The sequence below is a fragment of the Oncorhynchus gorbuscha genome, linkage group LG22 (genome assembly GCF_021184085.1).
Source record: "Oncorhynchus gorbuscha isolate QuinsamMale2020 ecotype Even-year linkage group LG22, OgorEven_v1.0, whole genome shotgun sequence".
In the NCBI taxonomy this organism is placed as follows: Eukaryota; Metazoa; Chordata; class Actinopteri; order Salmoniformes; family Salmonidae; genus Oncorhynchus; species Oncorhynchus gorbuscha.
The window spans coordinates 17,898,662-17,923,421 of NC_060194.1; the positions used below are offsets into that span (position 1 = coordinate 17,898,662).

At 45.5% G+C, this 24,760-nt stretch overlaps 1 protein-coding gene across 18 annotated transcripts in view; it reads left to right on the plus strand.

Moving 5' to 3' along the window:
- LOC124009715 (disco-interacting protein 2 homolog C) overlaps positions 1-24,760 on the plus strand; it is a 257,605-nt gene that overhangs the window by 144,340 nt on the left and 88,505 nt on the right. For 12 of the 18 annotated variants that reach the window (XM_046321805.1, XM_046321811.1, XM_046321808.1 and 9 more), the window contains 3 exons: positions 13,518-13,628; positions 17,243-17,395; positions 23,941-24,156. In XM_046321805.1, coding sequence (XP_046177761.1) covers positions 13,518-13,628; positions 17,243-17,395; positions 23,941-24,156 — 480 coding nt within the window. The remainder of the gene's footprint in view (positions 1-13,517; positions 13,629-17,242; positions 17,396-23,940; positions 24,157-24,760) is intronic. The other 6 variants (XM_046321807.1, XM_046321818.1, XM_046321821.1 and 3 more) reach the window with 3 other exon arrangements.

The following is a 24,760-nucleotide window of genomic DNA, read 5'->3' on the forward strand; positions in this document are numbered from 1 at the left end:
ATACTGGTCTGGTATTCTGCAAGAAATTGAAAAGATCCTAGGGGTTGATCTAGAATTGGACCCAGTTTCTTTACTGTTGGGTCTCCCTAGTAGGCATGTTACTTCTGTGGGTAACAGGAGGCTTTACAACATCCTTACCTTCGCAGCGAGGAAAAACATCCTCTTACAGTGGATTAGTGATAAGGTTCCTTCTATTAAAGATTGGCATAAGATACTATTTGAATGGGTGCCTCTGGAATGTCTGACATGTACATTGCATTCTAAAACAGACCAGTTCTACAAAGTATGGGAACCTTATCTAAATTAACTAGAACCTGAGATATCAGCTATTATGCTGCAAGGATTCTCTTAGAATGGCGGGGATCTATGCATTTCAGAACTACACTGTACGTTCCATGTGTGGAACCTAACTTCTTGGTTTAAACTGAGCTTTTTTTGTTTAATTTCTGTTTAAGTTTGTTTAAAATGTATGTATTGAGAGACTCAATGATGGAGATGGGGTGAGAGAAGCACCGAGCGGGAAGAGGAAAATGGTGTACGTATGTATGGGTGTGTGTGGTATATATATGTATGTGTGTTATATATATGTATGTGTGTATGTATATATATGCGTAGGTATGTGAGTGCTTTTTTTGTGTGTGCTTTGTCTCTGTATCTCTTAATATGGGTGAAAATTGTGAAATTCCAATAAATACTGTTACAAAATATAAAGGTTGTTTTTCATACGACAGTATGGGCAGCTGCTACCGTTGGCAGACATACAGACCCACTAAGTATTTGTCCTAAATGGCACTCTATTTCCTACATAGTGCACTACTTTTGACCAGAGCCTTGTGGGAATATGCCATTTCAGTGACGCACCCAATCATGGAGGGAGAGGCTGACCAATTTGTCTCAAATACATATTTTAACATGGGATGCACTGAATCCAGGCAAATCTAGGCCACTTGGCATGAACCATAAGCAGATATGGCAGCAGACAGCCTAGATGACGTATGTGTGTAATTGAATATCATGCCATATGGTGTCTACAGTGCCAAGGAGCCTTCAGATATGAGAAAGCCCCTTGTTATTCTCTGATACAACAGTGTTGTAGTACCCGCAAAACACCAGTCTCAATGAAGAGGCGACTCAGGGATGCTGGCCTTCTAGGCAGAGTTGCAAAGAATAAGCCATATCTCAGACTGGCCAATAAAAATAAGATTAAGATGGGCTAAAGAACAGACACTGGACAGAGGAACTGTCGCCGCTTCACTGTTGACTCTGACTGGTGTTTTGCGGGTACTATTTAATGAAGCTGCCAGTTGAGGACTTGAGGCGTCTGTTTCTCAATCTAGACACTAAGGTACTTCCCCTATTGTTCAGTTGTGCACCGGGGCCTCCCACTCTTTCTATTCTGGTTAGTTTGCGCTGTTCTGTGAAGGGAGTAGTACACAGCGTTGTACTAGTTCTTCAGTTTCTTGGCAATTTCTCGCACGGAATAGCCTTCATTTCTCAGAAGAATAATAGTTTCAAAATAAGTTTTGTTTCTGGCCATATTGAGCCTGTATTCAAACCCAAATGCTAATGCTCCAGATACTCAACTAATTAAAAGGGCACAGGGCAAGACCCAGATGCAGACACGGGAGGCAGATGGTTCGAGTCTCTGATATTTATTATAATCCAAGGGGCAGACGAGAATAGTTGTGGACAGGCAAGAGATCATAAACAAGGTCATAGTCCAGGAGGTACAGAGTGGCAGCATGGTCAGGCAGGTGGGTTCAGGGTCAAGGCAAGCAAGGGTCAAAACCAGGAGGACTAGCAAAAGAGATGAAAAAGCAGGAGCACAGAAAAACACTCTGGTTGACAAGACGACCTGGCAACACAGTCCCTGGGTATTTGTTCCAACGGGAAAAACGGGTGACACCTGGAGGTGGGTGGAGACAAAGACAGGTGACACAGATCAGGGTGTGACAGTACCCCCCCCCCCCCCCTATGGGCGCCACCTGGCATCCTACCTGGGTGACGGGGGTGCCAGCGGTGATGAGGGAGGGGTCCTCATCACCGCTTTAGCGGGAACCCAGCACCTCTCCTCTGGGCCATAACCCTCCCAGTCAAGCAGGTACTGGAAACCCCTGCCCCGTGGTCGAACCCTCAGGAGGTGTCTCACCGTGTACGCTGGCTGACAGTCGACGACACGGGGAGGTATGGGCCTAGAAAGAAGACAAGGACTAAGACAAGGGCTTAATCTTGGAAACATGAAAAGTAGGGTGAACAGGGAGGGTACGTGGTAACAGCAGTGGGACTAAGGACTCTAGAAATGGGGAAAGGACCAATGAAACAGGGGTAAAATTTGTGGAATTCCACCCGGAGGGGCAGGAACATCTGGGCATGTTTACCTCAACTTCTTGCTCTGAGAAGAGTGGAGGCTGATACCCCATGGAGCGTTCGAAGGGAGAGAGTCCAGTAGCCAAGCAGGGAAGAGTGTTCCGACCATATTCTACCCAGGCCAGTTGTTGGCTCCAGGTGGTGGGTTTACTAGCAACGAGACACCAAAGTGTTTTCTCCATGTCTTGATTGGCTTGCTCCGACTGACCGTTTTGATTGGGGATGAAACCTTGAGGACCGACAGCCCGGCAACCCAATAAGGATGCAGAACGCCTTCCAGAATCGGGATGGGAACTGAAGACCCCGATCTGAGACCATGTCAACCGGGAGTCCATGGATTCGGAAGACGTGCTGCACCATGAGCTGGTCCGTCGCCTTGGCTGAAGGTAACTTGGGTGGGTGGTTTTGGAAAACCTCCCTTCCACCGTCAGATTGGTGGTGTTACCATCTAACGGGGGAAGCCCAGTGAAAAACATCCAGGGAAATATGGGACGAAGGGTGATGAGGGACAGGGAGCGGTTGACGGAGGCCAGACGGAGCATTCCGGAGTCTTGCTTTGAGCGCACACCATGCATGTGGCAACGAAGGCTGAGACATCAGCAGGATGGTGGGCCGCCAGAAGCATTGTCGGAGGAAAGCCAGGGTACGAAGAGCCCCAGGATGACCGGTGAGCCTGGAAGAGTGAGCCCATTCCAGGACCGGAACAAGTATCCTGTTAGCCAGGGTCCGGCTGGGAAAGTTGTGTCTTGCAGGCCAGAGCCTCAATAACCCAAACAACCGAAGCCACCTGTTCCTGGGCAGAACGAGAGACAACCAGGATGTCATCAAGGTAGACAAAAACAAAACGATTCAACATGTCCCAGAGCACATCATTGACCAGGCGTTGAGTCCAAACAGCATGACCAGGTACCCAGTGTCCACTGACAGTGTTGAAAGCTGTCTTCCACTCATCTCCTTCATATCCGCACAAGGTGGTAGGCATTCCGAAGGTCCAGTTTGGAAAATATGGTAGCCCCCTGGAGAGGTTCGAAAGCCGATGAGAGGGGTGGTAGAGTGTACCGATTTTTGATCATAATGTCATTGAGGCCCCGGTAATCAATGTATGGACGCAGGCTATTGTCATTCTCTCCCACAAAGAATCCTGCGCCAGCAGGAGCACAGAAGAACAAATGCTCCCAACAGCCATAGAGTCCACTGTACTCCTCCATGCCCTTGGTCTCAGGACCAGACAGGGTATATAGCCAGCCTTGAGGCAGTGTGGTGGCCGGGATGAGGTCAATAGGACGATGGACAATGGGAGGTAGCACGAGCCTTGCTGAAAACCTCCAGGTCATCGTACTCTGCAGGAACAGCAGAGAGATCGGAGGCCGTACTCAACCCTGGAGGCAGACGTTCCGGGGGAAGGCTGTGCCGCCTTCAGGCAATATGAATGGCAGAACGGGCTCTGAATCTGTGGTCCAGTCAATATCGGGGTTGTGCTTCTTGGAGCCAAGAAAATAGGGATGTGGGGAGACTCAGAGGAGAAGCTGTATTGACTCACTGTGGTTTCCAGATACCTGGAAACAAACCCACCAAACCCACCACTAATAGTAAAAGGTTACTGGGTGGTCTCAGAGGTGGCAGGCTTGCCTATGAGCTAACTCACTGATTCGCTCCATAATAGCCTTGAGCCCTTGGTCGTGGCGTTCCATAAGGGAACGAAGCCCTTCCAAAAGGTCCAGCAATAGCTCCTCATGCCTCCCAATGGTGGCTCCCTGCAGGGAGACAGCGTGGCGGAGCTGGTCTAAGTCTGCTGGGTCTGTCATGGCCAGTTTGTACTATAAGGGCTCAGGGTGAGACCCAGATGCAGACACGGGAGGCAGATGGTTCGAGTCTCTGATTAGTTATTATAATCCAAAGGGCAGGCAAGAGAATGGTTGTGGACAGGCAAAAGATCATAAACAAGGTCATAGTCCAGGAGGTACAGAGTGGCAGGCAGGCTCGAGGTCAGACAGGCGGGTTCAGAGTCAAGGGTCAAAACCGGGAGGACTAGCAAAAGAAAAACGAACTGGCAACAGACAAACAGGGAACACTGGAATAAATACCCAGGGACTAATGGGGAAAACAGGTGACACCTGGATCAGGGTGTGACACTAGTCTAAAGAAGGCCAGTTTTATTGCTCAGAACAACAGTTTTCAGCTGTGCTGACATAATTGCAAAATGGTTTCTAATGGTCAATTAGCCTTTTTAAAATGATAAACTTGGATTAGCTAACACAATGTGCCATTGGAACACAGGAGTGATGGTTGCTGATAATGGGCCTCTTTACGGCTATGTAGATATGTAAAGCTCGTCGTTGGAAGGAGGGTACCAAGGTGCAGCGTGGTAGGTGTACATCTTTCTTTTATTGATGACACCGAGAAAAAACCAAATACAAAACGAAACGCACAGTTCTGTTGGGCTGGAAAGCAACAGTACAAAAACAAGATCCCACAAACTAAGGTGGAAAAAAGGCGGCCTAAGTATGATTCCCAATCAGAGACAACGATAGACGGCTGCCTCTGATTGGGAACCATACCCGGCCAACAACGAAATAGACAACATAGTTTGCCCACCGTAGTCACACCCTGACCTAACCACATAGAGAATGAAAATATCTAAGGTCAGGGCGTGACGAGATATTTCATAAATCTGCCGCTTCCATTTACAACATTAACAATGTCTACATTGTATTTTTGATCAGTTTGTTATTTTAATGCACCAAAAATGTGCTTTTCTTTTAAAAACAAAGACATTTTTAAGTGACCCCTATCCTTTTGAACGGTGGTGTAAATCAAACACACAGGGAATTTACTGAATGGTTGCCTCCCAAATGGCACAATATCCCTGGTCGAAAGTAGTGAGCTTAGTAGGGAATAAGGTGGCATGTGGTACTCAAGCTATGTCTGAAACTAGCCAAGTGTGTAAAAAAACTTTCTCGTCTAAAAGGTGCCCCCATGTCCACTCATTGTGCTTGTAAAGAGACATGCATAATGAACATGAGGTCCTCCTTTAAACACAACCTCCTGTAGCTCGTCACATTATGGCCCTCTGAACACAAGACCTGCCCAGTTAAATGTTGTATTATAGTGCTGTAAAATCTGTCATCCAAAATGGAGCCATTCCATTCCCCACAAACCTACTGCTGTTGGTGGATGTCAATGTTCTAATCTGCGTCCCAAATGGCCCTATAGGCTCTATTCAAAAGTACATACTGTAGGGAAGGGTGCCATTTGAGAGACGGGCAGATCTGTCTATTACAAAATTGTGAGATGATCTGAACGCCTGCTCTGTAGCACTGTATATAGCATTGCTCTGTGTGAGCCTAGCTCCTAGCCTCTCTCCCAGCCCTATTCACCCTCTACGGGGCGGCTGCTGAAAACCAATCGTATTACAGAAATATAATGGGCCGTTAAAATGTCATGGCCGGGGCGAGACGGTGCCAGACACGTAAAGTGCCTTAGATTATTATTATTATTATTATTATTATTACAAGGGTAATATATTCAAGCACCATCACAGGGCTTGATTTGACAGTGGGTGTACGGTCGGTCTGAAATGGCTCCCAGGTGAAACACTCCTTCACCACCCTCTTACCAACTGTTACTCGGGAATAACCACTAGTAAACTCTGCTGGATACCACTGCACAACCATTAGAAAGGTCAGTGGAGTGTCATGCGGATGCCTGGCTTGTGACACGGGTTGCAGAATTCTGGCAGCTTTCCTAAAATTCCCAGGTTCTCTAGAAATCCTGGTTGGAAGATGCACAGAATCAGCAGGGAATAAAGAGGTCATCCTTAATGCACCAACCAGGATTTTCGGGGAAACCTGGACTTTTTGGGAAAGTTTAGTAATCGTAGTTGATTCTCAAATGCGGCCTGGCATTCTCATCACACTTGTCTCCAAGTCAATAAAAGGCTGAGCTAGCAGCCAGTTACACCAGTAGTGGGATGGTTGTTTCCTCTGAGTCTCTAGCCCAGTGAACCACAGTGAGTCTGAAGTCTGAGCACATACATAAAACAGATACTGTACTGGTCTCAAGTGAATCTAATATTGATTTGTGGAAGTGGAGGTCCAGGACAAACATACTTACTGTAAGTGGTTGTAAAATAATCAGGGGATTCCCCACAACTGGGTTAAATTAGGACTACAGTATCAGAGCGAGTTATTCCAAGAAATGCGTGCCTTTTTTGATATTTGAAGAATAAATTGTGCACACATTCCATGTTTAAAAGCCTAATATATTAAGTGCATTTTAATATAGACCACATGGAAAATGTAAAAAAAAAAATCTTATAATATATGCCACTTGAAAGAATTGCTAATGTGGCAACATTCCGCCAGCGTTTTGACATGTGAATCCTGTTCTTTCAAAGAATATTTGAACCCATTTAATTCAAATGTTTATCCAAGTTTTCACAGTCATTGTAAAGCTCTAGTTGTTATTTTGTTGCTTTAAACAGTCATTTCTGAAGATTATGTAATTTATTTAATGTGGTCAGTTATTAATTTTAAGGTCAAAGAACCCTGTCACACATGTTAAGGTCAACCCTGTTACGGGAAGTGAACAAGCGTTTTAATAGTAATATTTAATTTTATATTTTGGAGAATATGGGAACATTTGTGGACTAACGGTGAGGACACAACCGTTCACCTGACACAAGACTGAAGCCAAATATTACGCTGTTGATTTTGTGCATTTTTTTTACTGTACTTTTCACCACATATGTTAACGAAATCTGAAAATATTCTGGATGCAGTCAGTAGTATCAGAATATTCCTGAAAAATGTCAGTTTTCAACCATATACACTATATATACAAAAGTATGTGGACACGCCTTGAAATTAGTGGACGTGGCTATTTCAGCCACATCTGTTGCTGACGGGTGTATAAAATCGAGCACACAGCCATGCAATCTCCATAGACAAATAATGTCAGTCAAATGGCCTTACTGAAGAGCTCAGTGACTGTCAACGTGGCACCGTCATAGGATGCCGCCTTTCCAACAAGTCAGTTCATCAAATGTCTGCCCTGTTACAGCTGCCCCGGTCAACTGTAAGTGCTGTTATTGTGAAGTGGAAACGTCTAGGAGCAATAACTGCCGCGAAGTGGTAGGCCAGACAAGCTCACAGAACGGGCTCGCCGAGTGTTGAAGCGCATTGCGTGTAAAAATTGTATGTCCTCAGTTGAGCCCTGACCTCAACATCATCGAACATCTTTGGAATTAATTGCAAGTGCTGTACAGAAACCCAGCCTAAAACCCCAAACAGCAAGCAATGCAGGTATAGAAGCACGGTGGCTAGGAAGAACTCCCTAGAAAGGCCAAAACCTAGGAAGAAGCCTAGAGAGGAACCAGGCTATGAAGGGTGGCCAGTCCTCTTCTGGCTGTGCCTGGTGGAGATTATAACAGAACATGGCCAAGATGTTCAAATGTTAAAAAATGACCAGCATTAGCAAATAATAATAATCACAGTTGTTGTCGAGGGTGCAGCAAGTCAGCAGCTCAGGAGTAAATGTCAGTTGGCTTTTCATAGCCGATCACTAAGAGTATCTCTACCGCTCCTGCTGTCTCTAGAGAGTTGAAAACGGCAGATCTGGGACAGGTAGCAAGTGCCGGTGAACAGGTCAGGGTTCCATAGCCGCAGGCAGAACAGTTGAAACTGGAGCAGCAGCACGGCCAGGTGGACTGGGGACAGCAAGGAGTCATCATGCCAGGTAGTCCTGAGGCATGTTCCTAGGGCTCAGGTCCTCCGAGAGAAAGAGAGAATTAGAGAGAGCATACTTCAATTCACACAGGACACCAGATAAGACAGGAGAAGTACTCCGGATATAACAAACTGGAAGGATATAGCCCCCTGACACAAACTACTGCAGCATAAATACTGGAGGCTGAGATGGGAGGGGTCAGGAGACACTGTGACCCCATCCGATGATACCCCACGGACAGGGCCAAACAGGCAGGATATAACCCCACCCACTTTGCCAAAGCACAGCCCCCACACCACTAGAGGGATATCTTCAACCACCAACTTACCATCCTGAGACAAGTCTGAGTATAGCCCACAAAGATCTCCGCCACGGCACAACCCAAGGGGGGTGCCTACCCAGACAGGAAGATTGCGTCAGTGACTCAACCCACTCAAGTGACGCACCCCTCCTAGGGACGCCAGTAAGCCAGTGACTCAGCCCCTGTAATGGGGTTAGAGGCAGAGAATCCCGGTGGAGAGAAGGGAACCGGCCAGGCAGAGACGGCAAGGGCGGTTCGTCGCTCCAGAGCCTTTCCGTTCACCTTCACACTCCTTGGCCAGACTACAGTCAATCATATGACCCACTGAAGAGATGAGTCTTCAGTAAAGACTTAAAGGTTGAGACCGAGACTGCGTTTCTCACATGGGTAGGCAGACCATTCCATAAAAATGGAGCTCTATAGGAGAAAGCCCTGCCTCCAGCTGTTTGCTTAGAAATTCTAGGGACAATTAGGAGGCCTGCATCTTGTGACCGTAGCGTAGCAATGTACGGCAGGACCAAATCAGAATGATAGGTAGGAGCAAGCCCATGTACTGCCTTGTATGTTAGCAGTAAAACCTAGAAATCAGCCTTTGCCTCAACAGGAAGCCAGCGTAGGGAGGTATGCACTGGAGTAATATGATCACATCTTTTGGTTCTAGTCAGGATTCTGGCAGGCGTATTTAACACTAACTGCACAGGAAGGAGTCAGGTGTGCGTTCCGCAGTGAGTTCTCTTCACAACAGACAAACGGGTTCATTCTGTTCAGAACAACCCAGTGTATAACGCCATGTCATCTTGTAACTGTACATCACACATAGTAACGATGAACGTTGACACGATATATGATATGAGTTTTATGACATGAAATGTGGAGTGCACATTTAGACCCACGGGTGTTTTGCTTGCTTGTATGACATCATCAAAGGCGTATTTATTATAATCCTCAATGTCTCATCTTTTACAGAGTCCTTGTTTACAGCATTTCCCTCATTCAAACAATAAAAAATTAGCATCTTCTTGTCGTGCGCGGTGATCAAGTTCAGAACGGGTCAAAATCCATACAAAGCTGTGAAGTGGAAGCCCTGAGCTCTGACATGTATAGCATGTTACTGCACAGCCACTTGCGTTCCAATTTAGGTGCTTATCAGTGTCCAACTCTGCCATTTTAAACCTGTATATTGGTACAAGTGTAAAGGGCTACTATGCACTTACTATTAGTGATGCACCAATATGACATTTGTGGCCGATACTAATATCCAATGTTTTCCTTGCCAAAAACAACGATACCAACGTTATTTACAATTTTAGCAGCCTTTTAGCATTCTAGTAGTTAGACCGCTGCGTCCATGTGTGTTGTTAACTAAGGCACTGCATCTCAGGGCAAGAGGCGTCACTACAGTCCCTGGTTCGAATCCAGGCTGTATCACATCCGGCCGTGATAGGTCGGCGCACAACTGGCCCAGCGTCGTCTGGGTTTGGCCGGTGTAGGCTGTCATTGTAAATAAGAATTAACGTAGTTATTACACATTGATTACACTCACTCGTATTTCATATGTCACAACGATTCATCGATACGTATGCTATGATGCTGGTTAAGTTGTCTCGTGCACCTACAGTTTTGGTCATAAAAAAAGAAAAGCTAGCCAGCTCCTAGATGCAAACAATGTAGGAAGGTGATTTCACACGGTCACTGTCCCGCGATAAGAGCCACGATGCTAATATTTGTGTAAACTCTTCAGTTGTACTCTGTGGGTAGACTGGTACCCCATTTCATTGCAACCTTGTTTAACATTATCTAGTCTAAATATGACATGATTCCACCAATTAATAATTAACTTTTATTTTGAGGGCAAACCGTAAATTCCACTACTGTTCATAATCCTTATTGTGGCTAGCTTCACAACACAACCTGGTCCGGTCGAGCCTCACGAGCCAGATGACGCTAGCTGGCTGCTTATAACATTAGCTTTAGACAACAGGGTTAAGTAGCTGGCTAACTATTTATTTTCATGAACTGAAGTTCAATTTCAATAGATGAACAATAAGTGGCAACCTAGCTAATACGTACTCACAAGGATTCCTAAATCATTGCTAAGAATAGTGAAAATGACTGCAGTTTCTACTGGTCATTGTTTTCAGGCTCGTAATATTGGTGCTAGTTGGGTACCAAGCTAAGCTAGCTACAGTGGGGCAAAAAAGTATTTAGTCAGCCACCAATTGTTCAAGTTCTCCCACTTAAAAAGATGAGAGGTCTGTAATTTTCATCATAGGTACACTTCAACGATGACAGACAAAATGAGAAGAAAAAAATCCAGAAAATCACATTGTAGAATTTTTTATAAATTTATTTGCAAATTATGGTGGAAAATAAGTATTTGGTCACCTACAAACAAGCAAGATTTCTGGCTCTCACAGACCTGTAACTTCTTTAAGAGGCTCCTCTGTCCTCCACTCGTTACCTGTGTTAATGGCACCTGTTTGAACTTGTTATCAGTATAAAAGACACCTGTCCACAACCTCAAACAGTCACACTCCAAACTCCACTATGGCCAAGACCAAAGAGCTGTCAAAGCACACCAGAAACAAAATTGTAGACGTGCACCAGGCTGGGAAGACTGAATCTGCAATAGGTAAGCAGCTTGAGAGCAATTATTAGGAAAGGGAAGACATACAAGACCACTGATAATCTCCCTCGATCTGGGGCTCCACGCAAGATCTCACCCCGTGGGGTCAAAATTATCACAAGAAAGCCTACCATCAGCAAGGGCATTGAAGATGAAACGTGGCTGGGTCTTTCAGAATGACAATGATCCCAAACACACCGCCCGGGCAACGGAGGAGTGGCTTCGTAAGAAGCATTTCAAGGTCCTGGAGTGGCCTAGCCAGTCTCCAAATCTCAACCCCTTAGAAAATCTTTGGAGGGAGTTGAAAGTCCGTGTTGCCCAGCAACAGCCCCAAAACATCACTGCTCTAGAGGAGTAGTGAATTCCATTATCTTGGCATTAATGGATTTTGCCTTTGAGTTGTCTGCTGAAATTTTCTTAGTCTTTCAAATGACTGCTGGACTTGACTGCTCAATCCACACAGCAGACGTTGTGGGCTAGGTTAGGAATGCTGTGTTGCACGTGTAGCGCCACATTGTACGTGGCGTCATTACGTCATGTACCTACGTTATATAGGTATACACATCAGCTTTGGCATCGGTTTTGCACATCAGCGTTAAACTAGACATCGGGCTGATACCCATGTTGGCATTTATCTAATATCGGCCGATTCATTCACTGATTTTTATATTGTGCATACCTACCTACTGAAGTATTTATATTCATGTTTTTATTAAGTTGACCATGTGCACTTCATGACAATGTTAAAATGAGGTGAAATAATGTTTTTTTTCCCACTAAGTGAATTGGTAGAACGACCTTGGTCATGCGTGTGTATTGCCATTTAGAACACCAGCAACAAACCTTCCATCTAGCCTCGACTCGAGCCATTCCAGGATTACGAAGTGATGCCTGGCAGTGCAAGACTACCCTATCTAAACCATTGACACCTATATAGTGCAGGTTGAAAAAGCACGGTCTTCGCCACCATCTCTGTGTCCCATCTCTGTGTACTACAGGTAGTTCTAATTCAAACCTTATTATAGATGACTCCCCTAAGGGGGGGGGGGGCAGTTACATTTCACACTGGCTTTGACCAATTCTTCATGCTAAAATTTTGGAGCTTAAAATACCTTCAGAAGTCTTTAACAATCTATGTATGTTGTTACTATTGAGGTCACAGACTCCTCCATCGAGCCTCTTATTGAATCTAGCATATTTCCCTGTGAAAGGTGGACAGGAACAGATGAGACTGAGATTGATTTCCTTTAAGGTGTGTGTGTGTATGTGGATGAGTGTTCTCTGTGCTTGTCAATCTGCAGTAGAAAGGGGGAATGGGATCATCGATTTATCATACGTCTCTGGTAAACCAAGGGTCAGTATGGCAGAGCAGAAAGTAATCCACTTTTTAGGGCATTTGCCTAGAGTATTACAAATGGCTGCATTGCTCAAGCTCCTGCCTCGAGCTTTGGTGTTGAGGACTGAGGTGATTATTTCATTGTTTCTTTGTTGTGAACATGCGATGTACCTTCTAGGGTTGGGCTGTAATGAAGACTACAGAGATTTAGTCTAAAGCCATCGTAGAGTCAGTCGTAGATCACTAGCTTTGTGTTCTCTAGCTAGCAGACTGTCTGCAACAGTGGAATACTAGCAAACACTTGTTTCAGGGTTATTGTAACTGTTGGGTGTTTGCTGTGTTTCGGTGCGTGTCCATGGCATAGGGAATAGGATTCCATTTGGGATGCAAAATGAGAGGCTGAGTGACCCAGTCACCTGATGGATTTAATAGGAAATAGAGTTAATTGAGGGGACTCTCCTTTAAAAGGAGCGTAACAATACCTGACAGACTTGAATAATGTCCATGTGGATGTCTGTGGTGAAATAAAGTTGTGCTCGCCAGAACAAATAATACTGACACTGAGTTTAACAATGTAGATGCAGACTGTATAATGTATTCATTTCCCTCTATTTTTCATTATCTATTAATTTCCTCCTTATACTATACAGTACACCACTATATGCTCAAAATATAATCTATAATAGGCTAGTATCTGCTGTGCGAAGAAGAGGGAACCTTGTACACACCTTGTACACAGCAGTGTGTTTAGATCCAGGTGGTGGTTTTGGCAGAAGCAACTTCGACACATCCAAAAACATGTGTAAAAACTCGGGGCTCCCGAGTGACGCAGTGGTCTAAGGCACTGCATCTCAGTGCTCGAGGCGTCACTACAGACACCCTGGTTTGATTCCAGGCTGTATCACAACCGGCTGTGATTGGGAGTCCCATAGGGCGGTGCGTAATATTCCAGGTGTCGTCCGGGTTTGGCCGGGGTAGGCCGTCCTTGTAAATAAGCATTTGTTCTCCACTGACTTGCCTAGTTAAAGGTGAAATAAAAAAACAACGGGCATACTGCAGTGTTCTGTCTGTTCCACCCATAGGAAAGGCCTCTGTACTCTAGTACCGGTGATTTGTGGCTGTGCTTTAGGTAACTCGGTCCTTGCCTTCTCCCACCCCAGGGATGGACCCCTCTGTGCCCCACGAGAGGAGAACCCCCGTCACTCCTGGCTCCTCCTCTCGCTACCACCGCCGCCGCTCCTCTGGCTCCCGGGACGAACGCTACAGATCAGGTAGGACAACGACACCTTTCAACATCACACAAAAACTTTACTTTTAGAGTTACTGAATTTCCTTTTTTACTTCAGTTGGCATCTTGATTGGAAAGCGAGGTAGTGGCAGTTTCTTTCCCTCAACCCCAAACAGTAGCACAAACCTCAAAATCCTGTTATATAGTTTGTAGTTATTGCCAGTTACTATAGTAATGGAGCTCTATAGTTTTACCACTAAATAAAATGTCTAGGTTTGTGGTAACAGAATATACTCGGATTACCAAATGCTTTGTTTTTATCAAGTCAAATTTGATTTGTCACATCATCGAATACAACCTTACAGTGAAATGCTTACTTACTAGTCCTTAACCAACAATGCAGTTTTAAGATAATCTCACTCTTAATGCGAATAGCTCAGATTATTATTATTATTTTTTAAATCTTTTCATGTTTATCACTCTTATTTATTTTAGACCAATGAACCACTTATGCTATTACCAGCTCAACAGCTTGCTTCATTAGTAGTCACCCCCCTCTCTCTCTTGCTCTTTTTTTCTCTCTCATACAAATGACCCTGCTTCAACATACCAGCCACAGATTCTGGCACTGTGCTCCAGCCTCATTTTAGAAATGCATTGATTGTGTCTCAAATGTCACCCTAATCCCTATATGGTGCGCTACTTTTGACCAGAGCTCTGCTACACATTATGTAGAGAATAGGGTGCCATGTGAAACACACACAGAACCAGCTTGGCAACAGTCCTAACTGTAGTCCAGTTGGCAACCACGACTACAGTCGGTAGTGCCAGAATCTGCCAAGCACCCATAGAAAACCTGCATTTGATTTACTGGTGTGACACAATACCCATTGTAACATACCAGTACTATAGTCTATAAAAACTGGACCAATGATTTGGGGTTGAATCATGGGTTTTGTTGTTTTGATGCTCTTAATAAAATAAAAAAAATGTAATAGCCCATTATCTGGCTGAACACAATGATCTCTCATTAAGCCCCAGTTGTCTGAGGACATTATTCAGACCCAGCCATAGAGGGAGCAGCCAATAGACACAGAGGTCCCAAAAATCCAGCCCTATAAAAACAGGATCCATGTTGAATTAAAGAATACCTGACAACCAACAAGGCTTTGCATGCATCCCAAATGGTACCATATTACCTATATAGTGCACTCGTTTTGACTTTTTACCAGAGCCCTATGCGCTAAAAGTAGTGCACTATAAAGGCAATATGACTATTGCATCTCAAATGGCACCCTTACTATATAGTGCACTATTTTTGACCAAAAGTAGTGCACTATAAAGGGAATATGCGCCATTTGGGATACAAATGTAGTCTGTTCTCAATGGCCATTAATAAACAGGTCCACTAAAGCATCATAATATATAATAATAATATATGCCATTTAGCAGACGCTTTTATCCAAAGCGACTTACAGTCATGTGTGCATACATTCTACGTATGGGTGGTCCCGGGGATCGAACCCACTACCCTGGCGTTACAAGCGCCATGCTCTACCAACTGAGCTACAGAAGGACTGAAGGGCGTAGGTTACTGGCAATTGTTTTTCCTCACTAGAACCAAGCTATTTATTTGGTAAGATGAATTAACTTAGTGTGAGATGTCTTACTTTTTGTGAGCAGCCAGATGTGGAGTCACCAGTGTACAAGACTCACTTTGAGAGGAGCAGCAGTGAACCATTTAGCTTCTTACTGTACATAGTCGTGGCCCAAAAGTTCTGAGAATGACATAAATATTAATTTCCACAAAGTTTGCTGCCTCAGTGTCTTTAGATATGTTACTATGGACAATTAAGTACAATTGTACTAAGTACAATTACAAACATTTCATAAGTGTCAAAGGCTTTTATTGACAATTACATGAAGTTGATGCAAAGAGTCAATATTTGCAGTGTTGACGCTTCTTGTTTCAAGACCTCTGCAATCCGCCCTGGCAGGCTGTCAATTAACTTCTGGGCCACATCCTAACTGATGACAGCCCATTCTTGCATAATCAATGCTTGGAGTTTGTCCACCCGCCTCTTGAGGATTGACCACAAGTTCTCAATGGGATTAAGGTCTGGGGAGTTTCCTGGCTATATACCCCAAAGAAATCAATGTTTTGTTTCCCGAGCCACTTAGTTATCACTTTTGCCTTATGGCAAAGGCATTGTTCATCACCAAACTGTTTCTGGATGGTTGGGAGAAGTGGCTCTCGGAGGATGTGTTTGTATCATTCTTTATTCATGGCTGTGTTGTTAGGCAAAATTGTGACTGAGCTCACTCCCTTGGCTGAGAAGCAACCCCACACATGAATGGTCTCAGGATCATTTACTGTTGGCATGACACAGGACTGATGGTAGCCTTTTCCAGACAAGCTTTTTTCTGGATGCCCCAACCAATCGGAAAGGGGATTCATCAGAGAAAATTACTTTACCCCAGTCTTCAGCAGTCCAATCCCTGTACCTTTTGCAGAATATCAGTCTGTCCCTGATGTTTTTCCTGGAGAGAAGTAGCTTTTTTTATGCCCTTCGTGACACCTTGGCCATCCTCAAAGTCTTCGCCTCACTGTGCGTGCAGATACACTCACACCTGCCTGCTGCCATTGCTGAGCAAGCTCTGTACTGGTGGTGCCCCGATCCCGCAGCTGAATCAACTTTAGGAGCCGGTCCTGGAGCTTGCTGGACTTTCTTGGACGCCTTCTTCACAACAATTGAACCACCCTCGAAGTTCTTGATGATCCAATAAATGGTTGATTTAGGTGCAATCTTACTGGCAGCAATATCCTTGCCTGTGAAACCCTTTTTGGTCAAAGCAATGATGACAGCACGTGTTTCCTTGCAGGTAACCGTGGTTGACAGAGGAAGAACAATGATTCCAAGCACCACCCTCCTTTTGAAGCTTCCAGTCTGTTATTCGAACTCAATCAGCATGACAGAGTGATCTCCAGCCTTGTCCTCATCAACACTCACATCTGTGTTAATGAGAGAATATCTGACATGATGTCAGCTGGTCCTTTTGTGGCAGGGCTGAAATGCAGTGGAAATGTTTTTTGGGGATTCAGTTCATTTGCATGGCAAATAGGGACTTTGCAATGAATTGCAATTCATCTGATCACTCTTCATAACATTCTGGAGTATATGCAAATTGCCATCATACAAACTGAGGCAGCAGACTTTGACACAAATATTCATTTTCATTCTCAAAAACTTTGGCCACGACTGTACACTGGATCTTCTGAAGTCATCAATGCCCGGAGTAATTGTTACAGCCCAATCTTCCATGATTTAAAAAAAAGTGGCTACAGGCATGGAATTGTTCTTAGATTGTTCGATTTTTGGGGGGGGCGGTTTCCCGGACACACAACGATTTCCCGGTCTAGTGGGCATGTTTAAAAGGCTTGTTCAATAGAGTTTATCTATTGAAAGTGTTAATTAGTCCAAGACTAGGTTTAATCTGTGTCTGGGGAAACCACAGTGTTTAGTAAAATATAGCATACACCTTGCACTATTATCACTGAATTTAGTTACATTTCACTTAAGTGTTTCCAGAATAAAGATGAAATCTGAGTTTGTGACACCAGGTCTTCCAACATGTCCGTTCTTCTGTGTGTTGCAGATGTCCACACAGAGGCTGTGCAGGCGGCTCTGGCCAAACAGAAGGAGCGTGGTAAGATGGCAGTACCCATGCCCTCCAAGCGCCGCTCCCTGGTCGTGCAGTCCTCCATGGATGCCTACACTCCCCCAGGTGAGGAACATATAGGACTCCAAGGTAATGTCATAGCTGCCTGGGACTACCTCACTTTGTGTGTGTGTGTGTGTGTGTGTGTGTGTGTACGCTTGAATATGGGTGTAGGGTTGATTGGCGGTATCCCGGTTCCTGGGATTTACCGCCAAAACCTACTCCCCTTTTCTGTGAAAAACCTGTAAATGATATGAACAGCATGGTGTGAAATGGAACTGTTATATTATATGTGATGTCTAAATATGTCTTCTCTACGGCCTCTGCATGATGAATCAATGCTCAGGGTGGGGACAGACATCCCCTCTCAGTATGGACCTCAGTTCATAATGCATGTAGACCTATCATCTCATGGTAACTTTTTTCCTTGCGACTGGTTTTTGCTGCAGCATAGCCTCTGATATAGTAATATAAAGACGGAATGTGTGTCTAATTTACACATCTCCATCTGGATTTTGGGGGTCACCTTGTTTAAAAAAAAATGTAATTGTTTTATTGCAGCTGCAGAACTTTAAAACAGCCTATCACTCGAATATCTTTGCTTTAAATCAGTGCAAGCAGGAGCACTCTGTCTTTCTCTCTCGCTGTCAACTCCATTCAAATTGTATCCAAAATAGATCATCCTGTTCTAGAATGATACTGGGTAAAGCCCTGGTGTGTGTGTGTGTGTGTGTGTGTGTGTGTGTGTGTGTGTGTGTGTGTGTGTGTGTGTGTGTGTGTGTGTGTGTGTGTGTGTGTGTGTGTGTGTGTGTGTGTGTGTGTGTGTGTGTGTGTGTGTGTGTGTGTGTGTGTGTGTGTGTGTGTGTGTGTGTGTGTGTGTGTGTGTGTGTCCAAGCCTACCTCTATCAGGTAATGAATTAAATGCAGTATTAGCCTTATATTTAGCTAATTAATGATGGGTTATGCATAATAAGCCTCTAACTTATAACCTCTGACTCTTGCACAATACGCACGCACCTGTAGTCCACTTGCCTCTACTTAAATAACACTCGTTAGCGCTTGGAGTCCCATGCAGGAAAATCTGTACTAGAATAGCTTGCTGGCCATGATTCCTGTAGCATTTCTTACACCAATGGAACTATTTGAAGAGGGACACAAGCTATTTTTACTGAATGTTAAATACAGCAGCCAATAGAACTCACGCGTAGTTTTGAAAGACGAGCGAACACGCGACAGCGGTAAGCTATTTATTCAGACCCATAACCATTCAATCTTTGTGTAGAGAAGTGCGTCAGGAGAATGATGAAGACGAGGAAAACTAAACATTTCATTTAACTGTTGAAAGCGAGGAAGGAATGAAGCAACAATAGAGAGAGAGAGAGAGGTAGGCAGGCTAATAAAATGAGGGGCAATATTATGAAAGGTGTATATGCGTCAGACAACTAATTATACAAATAGGCCGTATTATATTTCAATATTAAAATCAAATTGGCTAGCCTATAACTTTGTACGCCGCGCCGCGTGTGCTGCACCAGAACCACATGTTCTCTTCTGCTTTATCATAATACAAAACAGTGCAGTATGATGCATTCAACAAGATTAGCCTACTGGAGCTAGTTTCATCTAGTGCGTACTGTGCAGTAACCTGTAACTTATATATGTATTGGGTAATGGCGCAATCATCTGGTCTTTTTTTGGGCTTGGGCTCATAAAATGTATTTAATACATGGCTCATATGCCAGCAACCTGTCCCCCTGTCCCCCCCCCCTCATTAACTCACTGATGCAGTGTCTCACCTATGTCTGTACATGTCATGTCTGCCAGTCAATTCAATCAGCCAGGGTTGGCAAAGCATCTATTTATCACAAATTGACGTTGTTGATATCATCAGAAGCTCCTTTCTACAGTGTACATTTTCTTTCTTCATCTACATTATTTATTGATTGGCTGTAATTACAACGGAATGAGTCCATTTGAAAGTGTGATTGACGTTAAAGTATGGTTATGTTGTCTCTTGATAGTTTTTTGGGGGATCGTATCCATTAGATACAGTACAATAGGGTTTCAACACAGCACTTTAAATCTTCAGTCTCCTAGTATTTTACCACGAGTTGATGGCACTCCAGACAGTCTTAGATAAAAACGTCCCCAGTCTGTCAATGGAGCAGATGGACTGGGGAAGAAAGAAGCCAATATTGACATGGTGTCATAGATGACCATGGGAGTGGTTAATTAAGTCACTCTGAAACTGTTACTCATGCTAGCTAAAAACAGCTGACCGACGAGCTGCCATTTTTATAATTATGATTGCCATCCATTTCAGTCACCTCTCTCAGACCCTTGGCTAACATAAGACCGCTGAACGACAGGCTTAGGTTTGCATCACAAATGCCACCCTGTTCTCTATATCGTGCACTACTTTTGACCAGGGCCCATGGGACTAAAGTAGTGCCCTATCACTATAATGCTCCGCTTATAGGAGTAATATGGTTAATACTAGCTAGATGAAAGGTATAGCTAATTTCTCCCTTTGCCATATCCCACTAACCAACATATGTGCTGTCTGTGCTACAACAACGTGTAGACATAATCACTTGTCATATACTGCACTGTAGAGCTGTAAGAATGTAACAGCTAGATTGTAGCATGGGCCCCACCCAGCCAGAGTTTTATGGAGTGGAGAGTATCTTTATGAGAGAGCGGTGTTAAGTAGCCATTATCGCATTTGCATTAGGGCTGAAGGCTAGGGCTGAAGGCTGGGACCGAGGCGTCTACAGGGATTCATTTACTGAACACGCACCACACACACCACGTAGGAAATCACGACAGGCACATTTTCAGATGATTCTAAATGAACAGGCAGGCAGAGTTCTTATAAGGCAGAGCGAACAGCCCCTTGAGGGAGAAGGAACAGTGACACAGCACTCACGGTGTGTTGGTGCCTGACTGCCTGCGAGGCTGGGGCGTTCAGGGACACTAGAGCCACTCACGGCGTGTTGGTGCCTGACTGCCTGCGAGGCTGGGGCGTTCAGGGACACTAGAGCCACTCACGGCGTGTTGGTGCCTGACTGCCTGCGAGGCTGGGGCGTTCAGGGACACTAGAGCCACTCACGGCGTGTTGGTGCCTGACTGCCTGCGAGGCTGGGGCGTTCAGGGACACTAGAGCCACTCACGGCGTGTTGGTGCCTGACTGCCTGCGAGGCTGGGGCGTTCAGGGACACTAGAGCCACTCACGGCGTGTTGGTGCCTGACTGCCTGCGAGGCTGGGGCGTTCAGGGACACTAGAGCCACTCACGGCGTGTTGGTGCCTGACTGCCTGCGAGGCTGGGGCGTTCAGGGACACTAGAGCCACTCACGGCGTGTTGGTGCCTGACTGCCTGCGAGGCTGGGGCGTTCAGGGACACTAGAGCCACTCACGGCGTGTTGGTGCCTGACTGCCTGCGAGGCTGGGGCGTTCAGGGACACTAGAGCCACTCACGGCGTGTTGGTGCCTGACTGCCTGCGAGGCTGGGGCGTTCAGGGACACTAGAGCCACTCACGGCGTGTTGGTGCCTGACTGCCTGCGAGGCTGGGGTCATTCAGGGACACCAGAGCCACTCACACACATCGTATCATGCAAGGCAAGCACCCTTATTCCACTGAAGCACAGCCTGCCAATGGCAATTAGAATATGGACTCCTTGTCTTCTAGTCTGTCTTTCTAATTAATTAGTATCGTGATTAGTATGACACTATTTTTGTGTGGTTTTTTTTTGTACATGGATTTATCCCGAGATGGGTCTCTATTCCTTGTGTAGTGCACTACATAGGGAATAGGGTACCATTTGGCTCGCAGCCTGTGTCTGTCTCAGGGCGCCATCTCCTGTGTGTTGTGGAGATCAGAGGAAATGCACTGTTTCTGTGTGTAACGTGCTGATAATGATGAGTGGCAGTGCATACATCACATTACAATGTAATCAGCTGTGACTGTTACTGAGGGACAAACAAAAAAGAAAAGCAACTGCCTCTATTCCCTGTGTGTGTGTGTGGTACCTTATCTCAGCAGTCAAAGCCTAATCAATTTAATTAACATGAAATTAGCACAGGACCGGCTACAAAGAGTTTTCGTCCGTCATCTCAATCAAATACTGACGTCCAATACTAGATTAGGATTAGGATTGGAATGGTCACTAATCCAGCTACATGAATTGGTTTTCCCGAATAGGATGCCATATCGGATATATGCACTCACACACGCACGTACGTACGTACGCACGCACGTACACACACCCGCCCATGTCCTTATACTGAGGTCCTCTGATGTCTGGCTTCTTAGAATCATTACATGTATTGAGGATCCCTAGAGGGCTTAGTCTTCAGGGGCTCATCAGAGACTTCCTGTGTGTGTGTGTGCGCACATCTGGATGTGTGTGTAATATGATTAGGTGGTTGCCTGGCAGCAGTGTATTTTTGCCATCAAGTGGTGCTGGCCATATACACACAGCCTCTGAGAAGCTTTCCTGCCTTGCAATCTAGCACTGCTCTACCTGAGACTGTCACTCAGACTGTAGAGGCCCAGACTAAAACAGTAAAAACTGGAGCTAGCATCTAGAAATGGCGGCACTGTCAACAACTGTAGCAGATGGGTTAGTTCACCACACATTATCCACATGCCATATTAGTCCGCTGTAAAACAATGCGCTTGAAGGAGGATTTTGAATTTCCCCAATGAGGAACAAACAGCCACAACAAAGCATCACTAAGAGCTGAGACCTGGAGGGCAAGTTGCAGCAGTTCCTTTTTAAGAGCAGCATGGCAGGGCGGCAGCTCTCAGATAGGGCTGTCAGGGGACCATTGTGCCACGCCACACGGCTGCTCTCTTATCTGTCCCAGTGTCAACAACGCAGGAGAGCCCAGGTGTGAACGGACTGACAGCTTTCACTGACACTGCCCTGACAACACCACCAGCCAGCCAATTAAAGAGTGCTGTATGACACACTGCTGGCCAATCAAATGTCAGGCTGTTTCCCGGCCAATGGCGGGGCTGGCCTGTGTTGTTAATCTGCTCTTTCTCCTGTGTTTGTGCAGGCAGGGTAGGCAGAAGGAGAGCGGATGGAACCCTGGTGACCTGAAGGGTGTTGGAGCCGGTATTCACTGCAGGCTGGAGGAGACCTCCCTAAGCCCAGCAAAGGTTACCGTCTCTCCCACTGCTGTCACTGGCAAAGACCGTGTGTCAGCTCCTCAGTGTCAGAGAGAGGCTCACAGACCATACTGAGGACTAGACTAGATAACAAACAAAAAATTCTCAGACATTTTACTGGCCAAAAATATATATATTATATTTTATGTGCATTCATAAAACCTATTAAGTTAATGTAGGCTTTTTATGTTTTTTTGCTGATTTCTATTTTCCCAGAATTTATCACGTTACATTTTTATATTCAACATTTTGCCCATGCAGATTTGACATTTACTAGAAAAGGTCAACCGGTTCGAGGCTGCTGTATTGTTGGATAACTTAAGTAGATAAGGTGCTAGGCTGAAGTGTAATTGGAGGACTGTATACACACACACACACCCGAGAAAGAGCCAGGCCCATCCTGTTATTGATCTCTCTCAGTAGGTCACTCTACAGTGCACCTGGTTCTTAAATGGCTCATCATGATCCAGCCTCTCTCCCTCTGTTTGTTCCTCTCATCCCTCAGACAGACACCCTCCGCTGGCCCCCGGCAGACAGCCCTGTCCTGTCGCAGAATGCAAAATAAAGCACACAAAGAAACCCACTCCCTCATCCCCAGACTCAGCCACTGACTGGCTAGGGTTTAAAAACATCCCTGAGTGGAGAGTAGTGATATTAGCTCAGTAGGAGTGACAGTGTTTGGGCTGAGACTGTCTGTGTTGCAGTGGATTTGGGTGCATGAAAGTGAGTCAGCCTAATGATGTGAGGTGCAGGGCTATAGGGGAAGGGCTCCTCGTGACTGAGTCTGATACAGTGGATGGAAGCCATTCTCCCCCTCACTGTCATGATCAGGTTTCTGTCAACTCTGATTTGCATGCGTTCTGTGGAGTATACCTGTAGCCTACAGGTAGGGAGCAGGGTATCGCTTTCGCCTCACCTTCGGTATGAAAGCCTGTGGAAGTTCTTGTCAGGAGGAGGCTAAAAGGAGGGTATCCAAGCTATTTGACCCTCCCAACAATTGGTATAGGCACATTCAAACAGGTGGAGATTCGAAACCGAAAGCCAATAATTTACAATGGTGCCCACATCGGGTAGTGTCATTATATATACACACAAAAATGCTTACTCTGAATAATTCTGAAGAGGGATGGATGTGGTTATTTTTGAAAAATCGCTTCTACTCACAGCCCATCATCACAGTTCCACTCATACCTATAACCCCAGGCTCTGGAGAACAACGTGCGAGAGGGCCTGGAAGCTGATGCTAGTGGAGGGGTTATGCTATGGGGGAAAGGACATCTCCTTGTGGCATAGCCCGTGTTTCTCTGTTGTGCAAATGTCTGACATTGACAATGACATGCAGGTGTGTGGTTGTGTGTGCATATGTACGTGTGTTCATGTGTTTCTACCTGCCGTTGTAGACCCCCCCTCTCTCTAATTCCCCTCTCCGTCTCGGCTCTTCTCCCCCCTCTCTCCAGACACGTCGTCGGGCTCGGAGGGCGAGGGCTCCATGCAAGGTGAAGGCACACCAACCTCCAGCCAGAGCAGCATCAACATGGAGAACTGGATCAGCCGTGCCATCCACGGCTCCACCACCTCCTCCACCACCTCCTCCTCTTCCACTCAGAGTGGAGGGAGCGGGGCAGCCAGCCGGCTAGCAGACGTCATGGGCCAGACGCACCTCGGTAAGTCAGGTAAACCGCCCTTCAACTATAACCTACACACATCTATCTACCTCTGTGTTTGTCTTGTTGGCTTTCTAACTTGATACCCCCAGGGTGTGTGTGTGTGTGTGTGTGTGTGTGTGTGTGTGTGTGTGTGTGTGTGTGTGTGTGTGTGTGTGTGTGTGTGTGTGTGTGTGTGTGTGTGTGTGTGTGTGTGTGTGTGTGTGTGTGTGTGTGTGTGTGTGTGTGTGTGTGTGTGTGTGTGCTGTTGATCTCACCCATCCTGTTCCAACCCCTAAGGCATGCAGCCACAACACTAGCCTGCGCTTCCAGTGTTACTCTCTATTAATTGCATGCTAGCCTCTTTCCCCTGACAGAGGTGACCTTCTAGACTTAGTTAACCCCCTAGGGTAGTTGTATGGCCAGTGCATAATACATAAACAATTCAAAATGGTGAATTGTGGTAACCTATTTACTCCCTATGTAGATAAACTATATAAAATAAATAGGACTGGAGGGCTGTCACCATGAAGTACCACTGTTGTTTGTGTAGACTGTTCCAGTGGCTAGTCTGTTTTCATGCTGCTGACACAGTTTACATGCCACCAGAGACAGCACAGACAGTCAGCCCCCT